Source organism: Sciurus vulgaris (genome assembly GCF_902686455.1).
Source record: "Sciurus vulgaris genome assembly, chromosome: 16".
Lineage (NCBI taxonomy): Eukaryota > Metazoa > Chordata > Mammalia > Rodentia > Sciuridae > Sciurus > Sciurus vulgaris.
The window spans coordinates 20,225,362-20,247,611 of record NC_136477.1 but is presented as its reverse complement, the minus strand read 5'-3'; the positions used below and the strand labels follow the sequence as shown (position 1 = coordinate 20,247,611).

Below are 22,250 nucleotides of genomic sequence, written 5' to 3'. Positions count from 1 at the left end.
CGCGGCACCCTGGGCTACTCCCGGTCTGAGACCGTGGGGAAGGTCCCCTGCCCCGACTCCGGTACAGCTGGAAGCTGGCCCGCCGTTTCCTGAGCCAAGGCCTGTGACCTTGGAAAGTGTGAGGGAAGACTAGTCCCAGACCCATCTCCCTGGAGGAGGACGATGGTTCAAACCTGCAAAGAGAATTCTATCTGCTGCCTGGTCCCCCTCTGGCTTCGGTGGTGATGGAGCTCCACAGGTTGGCCAGCCTCATTAAGCTACCTCTGCCCTTTCGAGGGCCACGAACACAGTGAAGAGGCCCGGGGTCCACGGGCGGGCTGTGGGAGGGCAGAAAGGTTGACCCGCCAGCCCCCTACTCAAGTCCGGAGGCAGTGACAGGATCTCCTATCCCGCCAGGCTGAAGAGAGAACCCACTGGAGGCAATTTGGGGCCTGGAGCCTGCCAACGCCAGCTACCCTGACTCCCTTGGGTTGTTCCCAGATGAGAGCTCAAGTTCTGCCAAGCTGCCCTATGCCCTCAGGCTTGGAGAGGTTTTAGCCTTGGATCCCTGCCTTGGATGACCCACAAGCTCTCAGGGACCCTACCCTCTCCTCCCATATTGCTGTCCTGTGTCCTCATCCTCAAGAGCCCTCTCTCTTCCCATCCCTCCTGGTACACCAAGGCCCTGCCGCAGTTGCTCATCTGTCTCAGGGAATTAGTCAGGTGTGCCCTGCCTCAGGGTGTTGCTGGGATTTGGCAGGGGCCTGTCCCAGGGTCTCCCTGAGTCTGTAGCATGCTCAGGTGGAGCCATGGCCCAGCAGGTAGAATGGAACTGAGGCTTCCAGTTCTAAACAGGCCTCCATGGCCTTGCCTGTGGTGCCCCCATGTGGGAGACAGCCGTTTTCTAGAAAGAGGCTTGCTGTGGGAACCCTGCTTTGCTTTCCTCTTGCTGTGTGACCATGTGCCAGTTCTCTCAGTGCATAACCCTCTGTCACAGGGTTATGTGGGACTCTTTCAGGGGCATGGTGTGTTCTAGAAGAGTAAGGTTTTAGTGGACCTATGGATCCCTTAGGACATGGATGCAGGCCAGCAAGGGTCTCTGGGGCTTGTAGGAGAGGGGAAGGGCTGGAGAGTAGCCATGACCTCATTAGAAGTGAGTGACCTGACAATTTGTAACAAAGGGGCAGAAGGGGCCGGGCTGTGAGCAGGACCTATCTGGGCATAAGCCAGATGTCTCTGGGTCAGCCCCTCCCCTCTCTGGGCCTCAGTTTCCTGCCCTGAACATTTATTGAGGTAGGGCATTGCTGCCTGGTCTCCAGTAGAAGGGGAAGCGCTCTCTCAGTTCCTTCCCTGAATGCAGACTTCCTGTTCAGCCACATCTAGGGAGGTTGGAAGGCTGAGCCCTGGACTGAGGACCAGTCTTCCTCCACTCAACTGGGCAACCTCACAGGCAGTGCAAACCCACTTTTATCATCTGTGAAGAGGGGCAAAACTTAACCAGTCTCTCCTAGCTCATCCTTGACTTGGGGCCAGGCAGACCCCAAGACAGCCTCCATTGGGTCCACCTGCCTGTGCAGCACAGGGCCTCTGCCTCTCCCCTCACAGATGTGCACACACACACAATTCCACCGTGAGGGAATATGGTGGTGCCATGTGGACCCATCCACGGCTAAACCCACTGGCAGAGCTGCTGTGCCCCCATTTCTACAGTGGCAGACCCACATGCACAAATCATGTGTTCATCTACAGGGACACAGACTGACACTGCCTGCTCTAGGGGTCACACATGCACATATCAGTGGTGCCTGTGATTCTGGAGTCACAGAGACTCACACCCAAAACCAGGCAGAGCCGTGTGCAACACGCAGGCACTCCCCTGTACATTAGTGCCTCGACACACAAGCATAAGCTCGTGAACACACAAGTCTGATGTAGGCCTGGCCTAGCTCAGCCCCAGAGCTATTCTGGGCCAGGCCTGGGGCCAACAAGTACAGAGGCAGCCAGCTCCCAGCAGGCCCCAGCTTCTGTGTCACAGGCCCAGGCCATCCAACTCCAACCCCCATGCCAGGCTGAGTCCATAATGCCCTGGATCCCAGCCTGGCTCTGTGCCTACCCACATCTTCCATAGAGAAAAACCTCGATCCCAGGGATTTCAGGCTCCAGGAGAGAACTATTCACAGGGTCCCCTGGTCACTACCCACTGCCTTGCCCGTAGCTTCCAAATCAGAGGCCCTGGAGGCTGGAATGGGTCACTGCAGGAAACCCACAGGAGCTAAAAATAGTACAGGAAGGACAAACATATTCTGCAGGCCACCATTTCATATCACCATGTATGGAGGGGACACTTCTGGGAACTAGGCTGGGGAATCTGGGATCCAGAGCTTCCCCACCCTAGACTTGATGAACCCCTCAATTAGGGATTGGGTGCAGGGGCATGTGGGAGTCTCATATAAAACAGAACAGCCCAGGGAAGTAGGCAGGGCCTTGGGTTAGAGGCAGCAGACTGAGTTGGAGGCCGCAGCTCCTGGAGACCTCAGACAGGGCCCAACTCCTCTCTGGGCTTAATTCTTCATAAAAAACAGGAGACTAATAGTCACACCAAATGCTAAAAATCCCTCAAAGACTTTCGCTTTCAGGAATTTTGTTCAACATGGTATTTAATATTAGAGAATTGGAAATAACCAAAACATCCAAGCATTGGTTGAACCAGGAGTTGTTTGGTATTTATATGGTACACCATAAAAGTGATAGCAATAATCATAACACTAGCTTTCTCCAAAGAGCTGGTGATGTGCAGATGCCAAGATGCTGTAGTTATACCTATGTGATAGATAAGGGTCCAAACTCAGAAGGCTAAGAGCAGAGGCCTCGTTCTGGGTAAGCTTCATTGAGAGCTCACAGCTATGTGATCATGTTCCAGAAGTCTTGGTGCAGTTTTAAAGTTAATACCTTCAGAAATTGTGACATATAAAGCTACAAAAATTTGCAAGAAACATATGAAGTTTTAATTGTTTACATTTTCATTATGTTAATTAGATTTTGTGAAATCTGAATAGCTCTTACCTTTTCAGTCAACTTTTGCCATCTCAGGGCAAAAAAAGGAAATTTAATTATACTTTTGAATGGTGTTTCTTTTAAATTCATAGCTTTATACTTCTGAGGTTATTAAAGCTTAAAACTGTAGTAAGACTTTCAGAAGTCAGAGTCAGTGACTTTGAAGCCTATGCGATAATATTATATTTGATTCTCTGTGTGTATTGGTGGAACAAAGGATCTAGGGTGCTTGTGTTGGGTAAAAAGCTTCAAATATAGCCAGACACAGTAGGGCATGCCTTTAATCCCAGTGACATAGGAAGTTGAGGCAGGAGGATCGCAAGTTCAAAGCCAGCCTCAAGCAACTTTTTGAGGCCCTGTCTCAAAATTTAAAAAAAAAATAACAAGAGCTGAGGATGTAGCTCAGTGATTGAGTGTTCCTGGGTTCAATTCCCAGTACACTCCCTGACCCCCCCCCCCCAAAAAAAAAAAAAAAGTTCTGGGTACAAAGGCTTATGAGATAATACACTGTGAGATCTCATCTCTGTTCCAGGCCCTTCAGAGAAGTGGAACCTACAAGGAACAGTGCCATCTCTGGGTACAACAGGATCACACATGATTGTATTCCTGTCCGGATTTCTTCACTGGCTTGCCCTACTTCTTGATGGACAGAAAGACAGAATTTTACAGAAAACTGTAACACCCCTCGCTGAGCTACAAATGCAAATAGGAGCCCTGTAAACTGCAGAGGGCTATGTGCCCCATCACGGAGAGTATATTCAGGAGTTCATGTCCTCCTCACATTAGCCCTGTGATGGGTCTTGCCCTCTGCATTTCAGAGATCAGGAAACAGAGGCAGAGAAGAGGAATGGTTTGCCCAGTGCCACAGGCAGGTTCCCTTGGTCCCAGCCTAATTCAGCCTCTCCGAACCCATGCCTCAAGGGTGATCGCCATGGCCGACTTCCCCTAGCCTGGCCTGGAGCTGATGGCCTGAAGAAGTGGGGGCCAAAGAGCTATCACCAGTAATTTGGGTTTCAAAGAATTCCTATTTGTTTTGGCCAGGGTTTGCCTGATTTGGGTGAAGTAGCCCAGCCCACCCTGTCCCCAGAATTTTCACCAACTGTTAAGGGTCTCCTCAGTGGGTCCCTGGTCCACTTTCCTGCCTGCCCTGTCATCTACAACTCCTGATATGCAGGTGTCTGCTACTGACCCTCTGCAACCTGTCTTGATCCTTGTCCATCGATGGCACCCCCACACTGGACCCCCAAGAGGCTCTGGGTCCAGAGTCCCCAGCTGTGATGGCAAGGCCTTGCTGAGGGGAACTAGCCCCCTCCCCCACCCTGGCCTGGACAGGTCTACACTGGTGTCCTTGGTGATAAGAGACCTGGCTGCTTCTCCTAGCACTAAGCAGGCAGGAGATAAATAGTAATGGAAAGGAGGAGGAAGGGTGAGGAGGAGTCTCCCCACTCCAGACCTCCCTACTTCTCTCCCCCAGGACTCCACAGCTCCTCAGAACCTCCCTCTACTGCTGAGTTGTCGGAGCTCAGTGTGGGATCAGGACCAGAACGCAGTGTGGGCCAACTTCAGTGGGAGGTCAGGGTCAAGGTTTAAAGTCAGAGTCAAGGATCTGGCTGGGGCAGAAGTAAGTCAGCCAGGGTTAGACAATGACCCTCCAGCCCTTCCAGGGACAGCCCACCCTACCTTGTGGGGTATAAGATACTGGTTCCTTCAGGAACCTTCCATAGCACCAGCAGCTGGTGGCTCTAAGCATGCCATCCCCCCTCTCCAGCTCTGGTGTCCAGGGTGACCAGAGCTGCCTCTGGGCAGGAAGCCAGCCCAGAAAGCCCAGGACATCCCTGAGCGCCTGTCACCATGGCAACATGCCCACTATGCCCCCCCCCCCAACCCAAGTCCAGTATGTTTTTTTTTTCAAATCAAGAACGTCAGGATGGGAAGGGCCTAATAGATCAGCAGATTCCTGTCCCTCCCTTTGTCCCAGATGGAGAAACTGAGGCCAAATGGAAAAGGGAGGGGACACCTGTTGATTAAGGACCCGTCCCCAGACTGCCCTCCTCCCTCTCCCCAACCCCACCACCACCACCTCAGGGTCGGGTTGTGGGGTCTGGAGTCCCGTCTCCCAGGAGGCGGCAAGGTCGGGGGAGCGGGTTCTCCCCTCCCTCCTCTCTGCTTTCCTCTCCCCTCCCCTCCACAATGACGGTGCGGGCTGCCTCCCAGGAACCTGACGCCGACGATGAATAAATGATGTCCGCCAGTGGCCAGAGCTCACTGCCACGGTCCCCAAGCGCCGACTGGCCGGGGGGCGGTCACCGGGCACCTCCGCGCTGCCACTCGCTCCCGGATCTGCAGCGGAGCGCGCGCGGCGGGAGGAGATGGCGGGGCGGCGGCGGGACGCGGGGCCCCTGTGGGCGCTGGGCGGTGCCGCACTGGGCTTTTGCCTCGCGGGGGTCGCCGGGCAGCTGGTGGAGGTGAGGCACAGCATCGCGGAGGGCACGGGTGGCTGCCACCCTCCAGGGTTGGGGTGCGGGGTGTTGGTTTTATCCTCTTGCCCTAGGAGTCCTGGCCTAGTGGGTTGACAGCCCTACCCCAGTCGCTGCCAGACCTTGAGGGGAAGGCTCAACCCCCCTCCAGGGTCCTTGTTCTGATGGGAGGTCACAGCCTCTGATTTCCTGAACATCAGTCTGATGGGGGAGTCTCATCCTAATCCGAGGCATTCCTGATCCAACTGGGGACACAGCCCTGCCCAGTGTCATGGGGAACATAGCCCTGTCTTTCCATCTGTGAACTCCTGAGGGAGTGTGTGCATGCACCCAGCCCTTGGTTTCCTTGATCTCTAGTCCGATGGGGAGATTCAGACCCTGAATTTAGGGTATTCTGAAGGAAATAGCCTCTGCTTTAGAGATTCTCCAGGGGACTCTCTTGGAGGCGGCAAAGATTTGGGAAGGAGATGAAGGCATTCCAAACTGGAGGTGTTGACAGCAGGATGAGGAGACCCCTTATGAGCAGCCAGGTAGAACACTAAGCCCAGGAGGGGTGGGGCGGGCAGTGCAGGACCAAGGAACTGGGGGATCAGACAGGCTCCTGGTGATAATGGGGAGCTACGGAAGGTTTCTGAGGAGGAGGAGGTCATGATGAGTTCTGGTTTGGGAATAAATTAGAAGGGAGCACATCATGGGAGAGCTGGGAGGATCTGCTGAGACAGCCCAGGAGAAGGAAAGACGGTGACGGGGGTGGTTGGTTCATGAATCCGGCTGGAGTCTGCAGCCTCTCTGGTCCCCTCTGTACCCCATTCCTGCAGAGCTTGGAAAGGAAGCCAGAGAGGGAGATGGCAAAGCAGACCTAGAATTCTGGAACATGAGGCCAGAGAGAGAAAGTCCAAGATTAGGAAGAGGTATTAGGTAATTAACAGCCAGGGAGGAGCTGGGGATGGAGCCTGTGCAGGCAGGGCAGCCTGGAGGGAACAGGAAGACCCAAACACCAGAGGCTGAGAGAGGCCTCCAGGGAAGGTCCTGAGGCGGGTACTAGGGGACAGGATGGGATAGGAAGGACAGGACAGGGATCTGAGAGGACCCAATCTGAACTGGATGGTCTGAGGTGGGGATATGAGCTGTGCACCCAGTGCAGCCTGTCCCTGCTGCTGCTGCTGAATAGGAGGTACGACCAAGAGGCCTATCGGAGTCAAGTGTCAGCTTCAGTGTTGCTGTAAGAGGAGCCAGGCTGGCCCGAGCCCCATGGAGCACACTTGGGCCCCTCACCATCTGCCCTGAAGTCCCAGTACCGAAATTGAGCTGGCCAGGGTGCAGGCAGAAGGCTGGGGCAAGCGTCAAGTCAGTTCTGAAGCAAGGAGTCTTCTCCCTCACCTCCAAAACTCTTCTCCCTGCTCATCAAAGGAAATTGCATTTGGTGTCTCTGCCTACAACCCAGGCAAAGCCCAGCCCTTCCCTCCAGGGAAGCACCTGAGAGATGGGCAGGGCTGGGGTCCATGTCACCACCTGCAGGCATCACCCTTCGTCAGGCTGGGAGGTTCTGCGGGAGGCAGGGCCTTCAAACTTCAGAATTCAGACCCTCAGTAGGGCCCACCATGAGGAAATGCCTGGCAGAGGCGGCCTACCCTCTGCCCAAGACCCCAGTGGAGAGAGTGTAGAACCAGCTCCACCCACATCAAGGCTGGGGCAAGGATGTGTGGGAGCTGAGCTCTTAGCTGCCTGACTGAGAACCTGAGAACTTCACTCTGGCCTTCTGGGTCCTCAGGCATACAGCCCAGCCAGGTCAACACACCAGACCTTAAAAATAGGGAACACGGCCACTGCCAAACCCTGACCCTGATGCCTCAGAATGAGCCCGACCATACCCACACGTGCTCCAGGCACAAATATGCCCTGTACCCATATGTGGTCCCCAATCCAAGTGTGTGTCTGATCCCATACATACATCCAGGGGATGATGTGGAAGAGTGTCATCTTCTTGTCAACTTTACCATCAGGTTAGGTAAAGAGAGCTCTCCCAGAGACTCCTAGAACTACCCCACACCAATTACAGGCAGAGAAACTGAGGACCAGAGGAAAGACAACTCCCACCCCCATTCAACCTGGCAAGGGGAGAAAAACCCCCAGGAATCAGGTACAATCCCAGGCCCACTGCACCTCTGGGTTACCTGGCACAGGCTGCTGATCCTCTGCAAGTGTCTCCCAGCCATGCCAAAGGCTGGTATTCATTAGTTGAGGGAGTACCTGGCTCATGGTAGGTGCCCAATCCACATTTATGGTTGGGGTGGGGGGAAGAGTTGGTGAGTGATTGAGTGATAGATTGTCTTTCTTTCCCAAAGAACCAAAAGGAACTCCTCAAGTCTGTCTTTATTGGGTTAATCAGGGGACAATATATCACATAGAAGTCCCAGAGTTCTCTCTCTCTCTGAGCAATGATCCTCACTCTTGCCCCTCAACCAAACTGATGTCAGAGATAGGGTGAATATATCCCTTTCTAGTCAGGACAGGTTTTGCTTAGATTGCACAGGACAGGGTCATGTCCCCTAGTCACCCAGGACAGAGTCCTGTCCCTTCAAGATGCCCAGGGCAGGGTGGTCATCTAGACATACAAGACAAGGTTATGTCCCCTCAAGACACCCAGGACAGAGCATATCCCTTAGACCCAGGACAAGGTCATGTACTCTTAAGACAGCCATGGCAGGGTCATATCCCCTAGACACACAGGCAAGGTCATGTCCCCTCAAGTCACCTAGGGCAGGGCCATGTCCCCTCAAGTCACCTAGGGCAGGGCCATGTCCCCTAGATACCTAGGACAAGATCATGTCCCTTCAAGACACCCAGGTCAGGGCCATGTTCCTTAGACACCTGGATAGGATCATGTCCACCTGTACTCTGGGATAGGACTGTGTCCTCTAGAAACCCAGAGCAGAGAGTGTCCCCTAGACCCTAGAGTAGTCATGTCCCCAAATTCTCAGGGCAGGGTGGTATCATGCTGAGATGGGAGGTGGCTGACTGTACTCTGCTACAGCTGCGTTTACATATTTTGGCCTCCAGGTGTCGCTACTGCATTACAGACAATTCATACGTCTAGTCCTGTCTGATGAGCCTTCTGGTTAGTGACTCCCAGTAGCATAGGCAACTGTATGGGGCCACCTAGTGGGGATCCTTGTGAGATGGCAGAGCAGTAGAGCCCTAACTCAACTCCACAGGAGACAGGAGAACGAAGCCAATTCAAAGTGAAATAAAAGGCCTGGCCTAGGCTCTGGCCTTGGTCCTGAGACCCCAGCTGCCTGTGTGAGGCCTCCAACTGGATGGTAGGAGGTGCCCAAAGACGCTTTGAACCTGGCAAGGATAGGCTGTCTGCATTTGTTCCTTCAGGTCTTGGTTTCCCCAAGCAACAAACACCCTCCCACTCCAAGACCCTGGTGCCCTAGCCTGGGACTCTGCTCAGTTCTGTTGTTCTAAGTCTGAAACTTCCCAAGGTCTAAGATATTGGTTGTGAATATCTAAGACCCTTGATTTTAGGGGGTTCTGATGTGCTTGGGCTGAGACCTGGGCCTCTCTTGGCCCCATCCAGCCTACTGACCTCTGCCTGGCTCACTCCTCTCTCTCCCGACCTGCAGCCCAGCACAGCCCCACCCAAGCCCAAGCCACCTCCACTGACCAAGGAGACGGTGGTGTTCTGGGACATGCGCCTGTGGCACGTAGTGGGCATCTTTTCACTCTTCGTACTGTGCATCAGTGAGTAGTTGCTCCCTGCCCTCTCCATCACACCAAAGTAGGAGCACAGCTTCCCCCGCCCCAGCACCCCTAGCCCCTCCAGTACCACCCCACAGGCTTAGAGCAGCAATTCCAGGCAGTGCAAGCAAGCCAGGCACCCACAGGAGGCCCACTGTGGTTTCTGGCACCTCCTGATCCACACAAAGTCCCCATGGAGGGCTGACGGGCCAGTGGTGACCCAAAGATTTCTGCTGGACCCAGGGAGGCAGCCACACAGCAATTATGATAATTACAGGGAGCTCCAGTGAATCAAGGACGTGTCATTTTCCCCTATGGCTGGCCTCCTGATGCTTTTCCTGCAGTTTGGCCAGCTTAAAGGGCCCACACCCAGGGGCCCCAGCAAGGCCAATCTCTACCAGAGTTCTCCAGACGCCTAGCAGATGTGGATCCCAAGCTTCAAACCCTGCTTGGTCAAATACCGTTTCCCAGAATGACTCACACCCGCCTGTCTCTAGTCAAAGCAGGAGGCCCTTTCCTCTCCTGGGGTCTGGGCACTTCTTGATGCAAAGTCACAGCCAGGCAGACTTGGCATGCTCCCCTCAGCCCTCCTCCTGGAATGAGGGCCTGGAACTTGGGAGGGTGGGCAGCAAATTGCATGACATGCAGGCCAGGTGTGCCAGGGCACAAAGCTGAATCTGAGAAAGTTTCCCACAGGGCAAATGCATGGGATAGCGGGTATCTGCAAAGTAGTAAAGGGAGAGGAAACCCATTCCCCCTGTAAAGACTCATACGGGAGGGTCCTCTGAGCTGTGGACCGGAGGGAGGCCTTGTGGGCGTTTGCCAGGTGGAACAACTGAAAAGACATTCCATACAGAGGAGATGGTATGAGCAGAGGCTTGGAGGAAGCCCAGCCCCATGCCAGGGTTCAGCTAATCCCCAAGAGACATCTACTGACTGCACCCTGGGTGGGGAGGCTAAAGCTGCATTCAAGTTCTAGCCAGAGTTCTCCCCAGAGGAGATCTTGGGAGGGCAGGGTAGCCTATGGAGGGCCCATCCAGATGTGAGGGACTCCACAGAAGATGTGACATCTGATTTGCATTTGGTGCTTCTCCTGGCACCAAAAGTACCCTTCAGAGAGCAAATATTCCCTCCTCCCTGATCTGAGTAAGCGGCTGCATGTTGCTCCCAGCTGGGCTGAGGATCAGTCAGGCAGCTTAGTAGAGACCCTAAAGATCAATAGGTGTGCTTGCAGCTGAGCCCAGGTATCCAGAGAGGGAGACCAAGCTTGGCACCAAGAGGCATCTGCCTTGAGGTGGCCCAGGAGCAGCAGGTGCAGGCAGAAGGAGCAGCTTTGGGATGCCCCAGAAGGCAGGATGAGGGAACCGTGGAGCCTCATGGAGGCGCCTGGGGCCACATCAGAAAGTTGCACAGCATCACACCCAAAGAGGCACTAGGCCCTCAACCACAGATATCCCCTTCCCCTAAGCCCATGTCCTAGAAGGGGGGGGAGTCCCAAAGGCCCCTGAGCAGCAGATAAACACGTTACCCTCCATTGCATGGCTCTTAGAAGTGGGGAGGAGACCTCTCCCTGCTTTCCAGTCTCCTTGGGTCTAGGCGACTGTTAATGGAACACGACCTCTAGAGCCCCAGAGGCGGGGGAATGTCCTCAGCCCCTGAACTTGTATCCCAAATCCCTGCTGTAGCCCTGGAACTCAACCCAAACTACTCTGTTCTCCTCTTCTTTGAAGAGAAGCAGCAGACCAGGCTGGGTGGGGCAGGCCTGCAGAGAAGAGCAGGGTATGAGACCCACTTGTCTGCCACTGCCGGCAGCAGCCTGCCAAGCTCCGTCTGAAGCCCCAGCTCCCAGAGCCTCAGACCAGCCTGCATGGAGCTGGAGTGGGTTGGTCCCGAGGGATTCCTAGTGGGGAGGCTGGCAAAGGTGGCCCAAGCCAGGGGTTGAGGTGGGGAACCAACAGGGTATGCCCAAAGGGGCCTGGAGAAGATCAGAGCATGGTTCTTTGGGTAAAAAAGTTCTGCTCTCTGCTCAGCTGTGTACCACCAGATGCACTGCAGAGGCCTGGTGCAGCAGTCCCTTACCTCCAGTGTGTGCCCGGATATTACTGAGCCCCCAATCCATCCATTCAGGAGCCCAGTCCTGTCCAGACTTTGGGACTATCCCATTTGTTCATTCATTGTCTTTTCTCTCATTCTGTGAGTCTGGGTGAGACCAGTGGGACCACAATATTTAGCTGAAGGGACACTGCCCTTGGTTGCACAAGAATACCCAGAGGGTGCTCCAGCCCAGGTTACCTAGGTCTGATCCATTTCCCCAAAATGGGCCTGGCTTGGGCTGCCTGGGCCCTTCTGCCCTCCCCCCCCCCCCCCCCAGGAGTCTGCCAGGAAGTTCTGTCTGGTCATCTGATTTATAATAGGAACCAGCTCCATCCCCTCCCCTGGGGCTGGGGCCAAGGTGGTCAGACTGTGGGGACCTTACAAAAATAAACTCAGTCCAGCTAGGTCCTGGCAGCTCTCGCCTGCCCTGCCCATCACTAGACGGGCCAGCTTCATGCCCTGACCCAACTGGCGTGGGTGCAGCTGCCCTCAGCCGGAAAACCACTCCTGGAATAACTTGGTCTAAGGTGAACGCCCTGGGCAGGGTCTGGGCCCTCTTACCAGTTCCCTTCCCAGCCAGCAAGGGCCCAGCTTGCCCTCAGGGAGGCTGAAGAGGACGCAGCCATGCCCTCAGTGTCTGAGAGAGCTCTGGCTCTGTTCTCAGAGGCCTAGGGAGGAAAACCTAGGAAGCACTGGAGGCAGCCCAGACACCTGGGATGCAGAGGCAGGATGAGCCATGGCTTGAGTCTCAATGTAGCCCTGCCTACTCTTCAGTACCCCATCTAGCCAGAAAGACCCTCAGAACAGACCAGGTATGTAATTTATGGGACCAGTATCCAAGGCTCCTTGTTCAAAAGTTAAGAATTTGCCAATAGAGCAGTAAGCCAAGCATGGGCATTTCTAAGCGTGGGGCCCTGTGTAACTGCGTGGCTCTGCTCAGGAGGCCACCTGGGAACCCCAAGCTCCACTGAGCCTTTGTCAGGATGCTGAGCCTCTTGCTGGAGGCTCCTGGGTGAGACACGCAGAGGTGGGTGGAGGCAGGCCAGAAGTTTGGGTGCCACTCCTGGGAAGTCTGAAGCCTGGCCCCCACCAGGCCTGTTCTCTCCCCTCAGTTATCACCCTGTGCTGTGTCTTCAATTGCCGTGTACCACGGACCCGGAAGGAGATTGAAGCCCGGTACCTGCAGCGAAAGGCAGCCAAGATGTACACAGACAAGCTGGAGACCGTGCCGCCCCTCAATGAGCTCACAGAAATCCCCGGAGGTGAGTAGGCCCCAGCCCAGGCCCAGCTGCTACCCCCTCTTCTGAGTCCTACTGCCTGGAGTCACCCTAACGTCCCTCCACCCACAGTAGGTTCAGGTGGGAGGAGCCCACACTCTCCCAGGGCACAGAAATTGTTCAAATTGAGACAAATAAAACAAGGAGACCATTCCATAGCAGAAGAGGTTCCAAAGGAAGAAGAAAGGAGAGAGTGGGGGTAGGAGGCTCTGGGGCCCTTCTCCAAGCACCCAGGGCCTGGCCTCCCATTGCTGCCTGACTCTTCCTATCCACAGAGGAGAAGAAGAAGAAGAAGAAGGACAGTGTGGACACAGTGGCCATCAAGGTAGAAGAGGATGAGAAGAAAGAGGCCAAGAAGAAGAAAGGAGAGAAATGAGGAGGGTGTCCTGGAGGAGGCCACCAGGGCTGGCAGGCCCTGGAGCTCATGCCCAGGTCAGGACCCAGGCATCTTAAACTTGGAGCTCAGGCATGGACCACAGAGTCTGTGATCAGATGGGGAAGCTGAGGTCAGAGCCACATTTTCATGGCCTAACAGGGGCAGGGACAAGACTGCACAGGTGTTGGGACTCCCATCCTGGAGTCCACTTCTTCCCCCCATCCCTGCAGGCACTTTCAGTGGGCCACTGTCCTGCAGATGCAGAGTGGCCTCACTCTGCTCTCTCCACCCAGACTGGCCTCTGTCCCACCCTTTCTGCCAGGGGCAGTGGTGGCTATGATGAAGTAAAGGGACATGAGGTTTTCTTCTGGGAGGGGATAGCTGAACTGAATGGGTTGGGGTTTGCTTGGCTGAAGGCAGAGAGAGAGGGCTTCATGGGGAGGTGCAGAACCAGGCAGCACCCCCCACCCCCATGGCAAGCAAACTGCCCTAAGCCTGGAAGTGTTCTATCCTTGGGCACTTAGGTGGCCAGAAGCAGAAGAAGCCCAGCCCAGCAGATACCAAGCTCAGGACAATGGAATCCACTGTTTCCCACGTGATGGAGCTGAGGCTGCTGAGAGGCTACATGAAGCCCAGGGAGGGGTTCAAGGCTCCAGGCTGGGGACTGCAGGGTGGGACAGAGGTTCAGGGGGTGGACCAGAGAGCAGAGGAGAAAGTCAGGACTTTGGCCTAGGAAATCAGGGAACATGTGAGAAGTCAAGGAGGATGCTAAGCTGTTGTGGGACCCCTTCTTTGCCCATCAGTGGTAGGAGGTTTCAGGGCCCCAGGCAATCACAATAGGGACACAACCAGCCTTCCACCTGCTGAATAGAGCAGCATCCAGCCTCCTCTTGGACCACATTTCACCACTAGAGGGAGCATCTCTGACCAGAAGACAAGGACCCAAACACCACTTGGGGACTGATTCCTTGGGAAGGGGGCACACAGATGGCAGCAAACATCAGACTGAGACTCTCAGAGCTGAGCCTGGAGACCAAGGAGACACCAGAGGAAGTTTCTGAGCTGGGGAAGCCTGCTGAAAAAGCAGACAGCAGAGATCTGTAAATAAAGCTGAGCACCTTCTCAGATGCAGGCACCCCAAACTGCCTCCTGTGACGCCCCCTCAGGATGCCCCCTCCGTGTATGCAGGGGCGGGTGCAGCGATCGGAAATAGTAGATAGCTCAGGTCAGGCCCATGTTCCCTCCCTGACTCTTCTCCCAGACTGAATTAAGGTGAGACAAAGGTGGCCCAGAGGCTGAGGGGCAGCTGCAGCTACCCACCCCCACCCCCTCGGGACTGGGGACGGGAGATGTTTGCTTCCTCGGGTGCTGGGTTGACAAGGATGCCTCAGAGCTACCCCACTGTATCTCCAGGGCTTTCATAGGCCTCTGATGGTCTGAGCTTGGTGCTGGAAACACAGAGCCTTACCTAGCTACTGGCCTGGACCCAGGTCATCATCTTACAAGGAGGAGAGCAATCTAGGCCAACACAAGTAAGGTGCATGGAGTCTCAGGAGCAGTAAGGGAGCACAGAGATGGCAGAAGGCTCCCAGGGAAGCTGAGCACTCTGCCACCAGATGGCTGCATTTAGCTGGGCCTCTGCCTTCAGGGTTCATTCAGCCTATGGGCTTCTCATACGTAGGGCTGGCAAGGGTCATTCTCCTCATATGCCACCCTGTGTGGCAAGGCAATGGAAATCCAGAGGTCAGGCATCAAAGTCACATAGAGCAGCAGCTGGTAAAGCCTGGGGGTCATGCATTAGCCCTACCTCTGACCTGGGCCTTCTGCTAACTCTTTATAAACAGGCATACCATGCTGATCCATGGACACTAGTCCCAGTCTCCAAGCAAGGGACAGGACTGGAGGGTCAGTGCCCTATGGCTCTTTAGAGCAATATAAGGGTGTGTTCTAGCCACTGACCAGAAAACAGCCAAAGCCCAGGAGAGGCTGACTCCCACTGCCATCTCATGGAACAAACACCTTCACCTCCAGCCCAGACAGAGATGCACCCTCACTCCTGAGGGGGTTCCTGAAGCCTGGTTTCAGCCTGGGCAATGCATTTGTAGGCCTTCCTTTGTTTAACCCCAATATTACTGCTCCTGTCCACTTTCTTCAGGGACCACCCCAAACCTTTGAAGGCCGATCTCCCTGGGGGCTCTGCACTTGTCAGTATAAATTGCGCAGAGTCTTCAACCCCACGCCCATCAGGTACACCTGTCTTCCACTAGAACAGACGCAAGGTAAGGGCCTTGGAGGCCAGGAAAGATGGAGACGTGGAAAAGAGTTTAATAGAGCACCTGTCTCTGCTCTGCCTTGGGGACTGAGAGCGGCACCCACAGCAGAACATTCTGGACTTGCGGGGGAGAAAAGGGCCTGGGCAGGGGGTGCACCCAGGGGAGGCACACAGTGTCACAGAGTGGCAAGGAGGCTGAGGGGCAGCGGCAGAGCCAGCAGCAGGGCTCTGGATGGGGCAGGCAGGGCCAGGGACTTCCCAATGAGGTTGTCCCAAATCCAGGTCTGGTAGGCGGAGACTTTCAGGAAGATGGGTGGGGCCTCGCTCTTCTTGCAGCCTGCCCCCCAGCTCATCATTCCCACCAGGTACCACGTGCCCTCCAAAGAGCAGACCAAGGGTTCACCAGTTTCCTCCTGCAGGGAGGTGTGGAAGGGGGAAGCAAAAAAGAGTCAGGGAGATATGACCCAGCTCAGGGTCCCTCACCCCAGGTCCTTCCCTCAGCCCCCCAGGGCCAAAACAGTTGAGAGATGCTCCAGACTCAGGAGACCCTCCTCAAAGGGCTTCAACCCTCACCTCTTAAACACCTGCTCCCCTCCTCCCCACTACCCCACCCTTCTCTCATCTCCACCCCCACTCAAACAGGTCCTCCATCCCCATCCCCCACCTTGTCCTCCATCCCCCTCCCCCTACCATCTTCCCATGCTCCTTCCCTTGCCCCTGCTCACCCTTCCCCTCCCCTCTCCTCTCAGGTCCCACCCCCACCCCAAGCCTCCTGCCAGTGCCCCTGGGGAGGGTACAGAGGTGCTCACATAGCAGAACTGCTCTCTGCCACCATCCTTGACACAGATCATCTGGGAGTTGATGATTTGAACCAGAGAGGTGATTCCGGAGAACCTGTGGTAGAAGTCATCACACTTCTTGCTGTTCAGGATGACAACTTCCTTCTCCTGAATTGTCTGGAACTGGGGCCACACACCTGCGGGACGGGCCCCTTTCAGGCTGGGTTGCTTTGCAGCTGCCCACTACAACCGGCTCTGTCTCCATCCTCTTTGCCTCTTCCCTTCCCTGCCCCCAGTCTCTCCTGTGTGCCACACAGCAGACACTGAGATTTCTCTGGGCACAGCCCAGCTGCCCCTCTAACTAGCACTTCCCACAAGTAACTAGACAGAGACCCTGGAGCAGGCTGCCCCCATAATCTGGCCTTGCTTCCAGCAGAGTCCAGCCCACCAAGTCCACCAAGAAAGTTCTGTTTACTTTCTTAGAAAAGGACTGAACCTGGGGGCTCAAAGGCAATCAGGGTCCACAGAGGCCCAAGTGGTGGTGACACATTCACTGCCTGGACTCTCAAAGGGGAAGGGGACATCAGAAATGAGAACCCAAAGGAAAGTCCCTGGGGCAGTGGGCTCCTCAGAGAAGGTACGCCAGAAATATTCATCTATGGTCTACACCTAAGTCCTCTCTCACACCCCACCATGGTCCTGGGAGCTGACTCACCGTTAACCTTGGGATAGCCCCAACCCGTCACAGTGCAGATGGAATTGTCCTCCAGCACGTAGTCCAGGCCAGGCAGGCAGATGGGCCTGACATACTTGTTGTACTTGAGCCTCTTCTGGAGCTTGAGGAGGCCTATGTTGTTGGCCCGGCCAGTCCAGGACCAGTACCGCTGGGGCCGGAACCTTCTGTTCAGGATGACCTGGAGCACCAGGATGTTGGAGCTACTGGGTGTCACCCGGTCAATCCATGGACTCCCCACCATCACGGTATAGTTAACATGCCTACAAGAGCCATGACGGAGCCTGCCATCAGCTCCAGGTGCCAGTCCCAGCCTCCAGCCCCACCTTCTCTCCCACGCTTGCCTTCTGAGCAAGTCCAGGCAGGCTGCACCCTTGCTTTGAGCCCCCTGAGACCACTCCTCACAACTGATGTGAGCAGGGCCCTGGGAACATTTCATGGAAGGGAAAACAGGCTCAGAGAAGCCCAGTGACCTGATCACGGCTGCCCAGTCTGGAAGTGGTAGAGCTGGCATGTGAACTCAGTTTTCTCTGTTTCCAAACTCTGGATTCTTTACAATACCCTACACTGTACTCTGGCAGGCGACAGAGACCCTGTGTAATTGACATGGCCTGCTCCAGGTTGCCTTCTCTGGCACACCCCTTGGAGTCCCTATGGTGGCCCTGAGGCCTGGAGCACGTGTATTGGTCAGTCCTCACAGTCAGCACAGATGTTCCCCCCAGGCTGCTGCCCTGGCCCCAGGACCCTGGCATACCCACTCTTTTGTCTCCATTCCAACCATACTCCCCTGGGAGCATCTATCTTCTTGCCCATCTCCCCACTAACCAGGGGGAATGAGTCATCCCCTCTCTGCCTCCAGTGCCCAGGCCAGACCTGGCTCAAAGGAGGGTCCAAAACCACTGATTGAAGGAAGGGAGGAATGAACAAGTGGGAATTAAGAGTGAGGGGGAGTGAAAACCTAGGATCTTCTTCCTGTGGAGGGGAGTGGGAAGCCAGAAAAATGGCTCCTGAGCCTCCATTTCCTGTGGAATGAGTGCACAGGAATAAGGGCCCAGGTGAGGGGGCACTCCAAAGACTGGCCCCCAGAAAAGAATCTACAGGACTCAGATCTCACTTGATTGGAGCCAGGGTGAGTGAGGCTGAGGCTGGAACTGTGGGTTCCACAGAGAACACTGCTCCCACTAAGAAACCAGCTAGGCAGGTGACCAGGTCCCCAGCACTCAGTGCCTCTCCACCCACCCGCCTGGGCCCCAACTCACTGAGTTAAGCAGTGGGCCACAGCCAGGACCCATCGGGAGGCAATGAGGGTGCCCGCACAGACATGTATGCCATCGGCCCGCACACTGACCATCCATGGCCACCGCTGAGTCATGGTTTCTGGGTCCCTGAGAGTGGGGTCCTGTTCATAGGAGAAGCCACAGACTGAGGAGAAGGAGAGAGCTTGATGAGGAATGGCCTTCCCAGCCACAGCCCGTGCACCGGCCCTCCCGGCTATCTCCCCAGGCACCGACTGGCTGTTCCCCTTTTCACTTTTCACCACAGAATAATGCTGGCCATGAGGGACTGGGTCTCCAGCCTCAGCACTGCCCAGTTACCCCTCTTCCTAGTCCCGTAGCCAGGGCCTTGGAGTACCCCAGCCAAACAGCCTGTTGTCCCCCTCAGCCCCAGGCAAACCCTTCACAAACTTGTCTGTGTCTCTATCTGACTCCGCCGTCACTGTCCCTCTACTTTGTCCCTCACTTTGGACAAGGTGAGTTCCCTCCCTTCTCTGAGGACCTCCTGCTGTGGTTCAATGAAAAAAAGGTGGGTGACCCAAGAGAAAAATGGGCAGTGTGCATGAACAGGCACACCCTGAGGAGGACAGCCCAGCGGTAAATGATCGCAGAAGCCACACGGGTGGCCTCTTGAGCCCAGGGAAATGCAGACTTAAGGCACAACGAGGCTCTGCTCTGCACATGCGCCTGGTGAAAAAATAGACGTCTTGTGATGCTAAGTGTCCCTGAGGGTGATTTCCCCAGAATGCTCCCCCACTGCTGGTGGGAGAGCCAACTGCTGCAGGCACTTTGGAAAAGTCGTTTTGTTTTAGATTGAAACGAACATACCCAACATCTCAGGAGCCCCGCTCCTAGGCGTTTTCCAAATAGATCAGTGAATTGTGAAATCAATGCCATGAGCAGCATTTTTATTTATTTACAATTTATTTTCAGGGCTGGGGATGGAACCCAGGGCTTTGCCCATGCTAGTCAAGGCTGCTCTGCTGAGCTACATTCCTGAGCAACATTCCCAAAGGAAAACAGAGGAAAGTGACTGTGGGCATGCACTGTGTAGAGTACTGTGTCCTTTGGGGAGACTTTCTAAGTGATTGAAGGGAATGCCCTGAGTCCCAGTGTAAGTATTTCACACATTGTTCTCAGCTAAAGGCCACGGCTAAGAGCAACATTGACACATGTGTCCTGGGACTGCACAGGAAGGCTCACAGTCCCCCACCCCAAGCTGCGCTGGAGGCCTCTGAGGTCCAAGCTGGGAGATCAAGTCAAAGGCAGGCTGAGACAGGGCTTAGAGCAAGGGTAGGCACCTGCCCACAGCCAACTGGGGCATGAAGCCTGGACTGCCTGTCTTGTCCCACAGCACCAGCGTGGGGGACCTGTGAGGACAGGACCAAAGGCGTGGCCACAGTACTTGCTCAACAAACCCTTGCAGGAGGTCTCTTCTGCCCCCCTCCTCCCGGTCTCTTCCTCCCCTGTCCCTTCTGCCCTTCTGCCCTTCTGTGGGTCAAAGGTGCTAAGGTTTCTCAGACACCCTCCTTGCCCAGCGGGAGCGCACACTACTCACTTGGCGGCAGCACCTGGGGTGTGGTGCTGGAAGCGGTCGCCGACCGGGTGGTCGGGCCCTGCGATGAAAGGTGAGTCCCGTCCGTGGGCTTGGGGGTGCTGGGGGCATTGGTGGGGCCTTGGTGGGCCGAGGCAGTGGGGAGTGGCGCCCCTGGTGGCTCGTCTGCAAGTGAGCAGCCTGCGGGGAAAGAACGGATGAGAGGTGGCGGGGTGGCGGGGCGGTGGGGCGGCCGGCGAGCCAGGGAAGGTCGCGGCTCCCTCACCCGCCCGCTGCGGCGACAGCAGCTGCAAGCAGCAGGAGCAGGAGCAGCGCGCGGAGGTCCCGGGGTTCCTGCCAGCCGGCTGGCGTCCAACACCAGGGCTGCATCCCGGACGGCAGCGACGCTCCACCGGCTCCTCCGGCGACGGCGCCCCCAGTCGGCTCGGCAGACACCAGCCCGGCCCGCGGCGCCCCCCAGGGATCCCCGGCCTGGCTCCCAGGCTTCACCTCCGCGCTCCTGGGACCCTCGCCTGCCTCCCTCGCAGCGCGAGGCCAGTCGGTGGCCTACAGAGTCGCTCCACCTGACCTTAGTGCCAATTGAGATGGAACGCACATCCTCGGGGTGACATCCAGGAGCCAAACGCCCACCTTCCCTCCAACCTGGTAACTGCAGGGGGTCTTTGCCCTAGGGCACCATGATTGAGCAGATCAACATGTTTTAAATAGTAATTTTTAAAGTGCATCATTTTTAGCAACTCTTACCTCTTCTGGAGGGTTCCTACTTCACAGATTCACCTGTGGAGGAAAGTGTCCCAAGTGATGTGTCCTTCCACAGAAAAAGAGCCAAGTTGATCATCAGACCACTGTGGCAGCCGTCACTTTGTTAGAATCTGGTCAAGGTTTGGTGGTTCAGTGTTGGATGGGTAATACATTTACATAGTTCTGGGGGGTCCTAGAGAAGCTTTGATTCAAAGCCATTGGGAAATTCCAGGCTAACAGAAGACAAGGTGAAAGCTGAATCAAGCCAGGACTTTCGAAGGTTTGTCAGGGCCTGCAGACATGGGAGGCACTTGAGCAGGCCATGCAGTGCTCCTGAGTAGGGCAAAAGACCTGAGGATAGGTAGAAAGGGAAGGAAAGAGAGACTGTAGCTTTAAATCTAAAAGCTACACCCACCCTCACTTCCCAGGCCAGTTTTCCTCCGGGCTTGAATTCTTAAAAAGTTCAATAAATCTTAGAGTGCTGTAAGTCCTGTTAGTTTACAGAAATGTGTTTTTAGACCAATTAAAACAAGCCTAGAGAGAGAAAATGTTAAAGGTCCAAGATATGGGTACAGTCCAAGCACTATTAACTAGACAACATGAATCTTAAGATTCTGAGAACCAGATAACCATGACCCAGAATCAAGCTTACTAGGTACATCCCACCCCATGTGCCTCTCATGCTATTTGCCGTTTCCTGTAAAAGAACCCAAAGGCACATCTCCCTCTTGAGCACCCACACTCAACCTCTGAGTGCGTATCCTGCTCTATCTGGCTTGCTTTACTAAATACATCTTTGGTTGCACCTCTATTAACATGTCCTGAAATTCCTTTCTATGGTGTAAGTCAAGAACCTGTCAGGGCTGAGTTGAGGTCCCCTCTTCCCTTCTGGAGTCCTCCTTGGACTCCATCTGGTGACATTTCATTCTGAAAAGACAGCAAATGCCCTCTGGTTCCCTGAGGAGAAAGGTGGCTGGTGGCTGGCTGTTCTGCATGTGAAGCTGGCAAGGTTTGAGGGCCCCTTGCTACCTCACAGGGCACAGGGCTCTTTCCTCTTCTGCTGGCTAGTTTGAGCCAGTTTCTGCTCTCTAGAGTCTGATGGAGGTTGCTGAAGCAGGTCAGGAGCCCATACCGTCACCTTACACATTCATCCTACCAGGCACTCTTCTGTCCCCACATTACCCACCCTGCCAGGGAGGGAGGCCCTGGTCAGGTCCTGCCGACCTGTAGGGGTATATATGGGGTTGGGAGGGGCCCCGTGTCCATGAGCAGGGTCCACAAGCACAGGTCTGTGATCTGGCCACTGTTTCTGGGGAAGAAGCCAGCCCTCACAGGAAGGCCCAAGGGAAAATGCTTCTCATTGACCCAGAGGAGGGCCTGAGGATGGGGGTGCTGGAGTGCCGGGGAGACTAAGCAGGGGCTGCGGCCCCTATTTGACAGAGGAGGAAGCTGCAGCCCAAAGAAGGGAACAACCTGCCAAAGTCACGCAGCCAGCCCAAGACAGACATGGGGTGCGGCTATCGGGAAAGGCACAGCTTGATGGAGGAAAACCAGGCCTGCTACAGGTGAGGCAGTTTCTGGAGGACTCTAGTCAAAGGCAAGAAGAGGCTGACTCAGTGACTCGAACTTCAAGAACATCTTCATTGAAAAGCTTTAAAGAAATAGTGGGTCTACGTCTCTCCCCCAAAGTCACTCAACTATGATGTCTTGTGCAACTTTTGGTCTCCACCTCTTCCGGAGGGCAGAGTAGAGAGGAGGGAGAGCAGCTTCAGGAGTCATTGTCCTGGAAACACAACTCACAGGAGCCACAGGGAGCCCAAGGAGACCAGCAGAATGCAGCCAGTGAGGAAGGGCCAGCTCAGGGGGGTCGTGCCACCCCTGTTGCTGACCCTCAT

At 55.3% G+C, this 22,250-nt stretch overlaps 2 protein-coding genes across 2 annotated transcripts; one reads left to right on the top strand and one right to left on the bottom strand.

Annotated features, from left to right (window-relative positions):
* Positions 1–97: 97 nt before the first annotated feature.
* Positions 98–13,268, top strand: TMIE (transmembrane inner ear). Its single transcript, XM_079115417.1, has 5 exons — positions 98–238; positions 3,566–5,498; positions 9,140–9,257; positions 12,461–12,610; positions 12,901–13,268. The coding sequence occupies exons 2-5, from the start codon at positions 5,403–5,405 to the stop codon at positions 12,999–13,001; spliced, it is 465 nt and encodes a 154-aa protein (XP_078971543.1). The 5' UTR covers positions 98–238; positions 3,566–5,402; the 3' UTR covers positions 13,002–13,268.
* Positions 13,269–15,404: 2,136 nt separating this feature from the next.
* Positions 15,405–22,250, bottom strand: PRSS50 (serine protease 50; the record flags this gene model as incomplete). The annotated part of the gene is made up of 6 exons (XM_079116154.1): positions 15,405–15,686; positions 16,083–16,249; positions 16,768–17,048; positions 18,045–18,207; positions 19,618–20,177; positions 22,156–22,250. 6 exons carry the CDS (start codon positions 22,248–22,250, stop codon positions 15,450–15,452), a joined length of 1,503 nt encoding a protein of 500 aa, XP_078972280.1. The 3' UTR covers positions 15,405–15,449.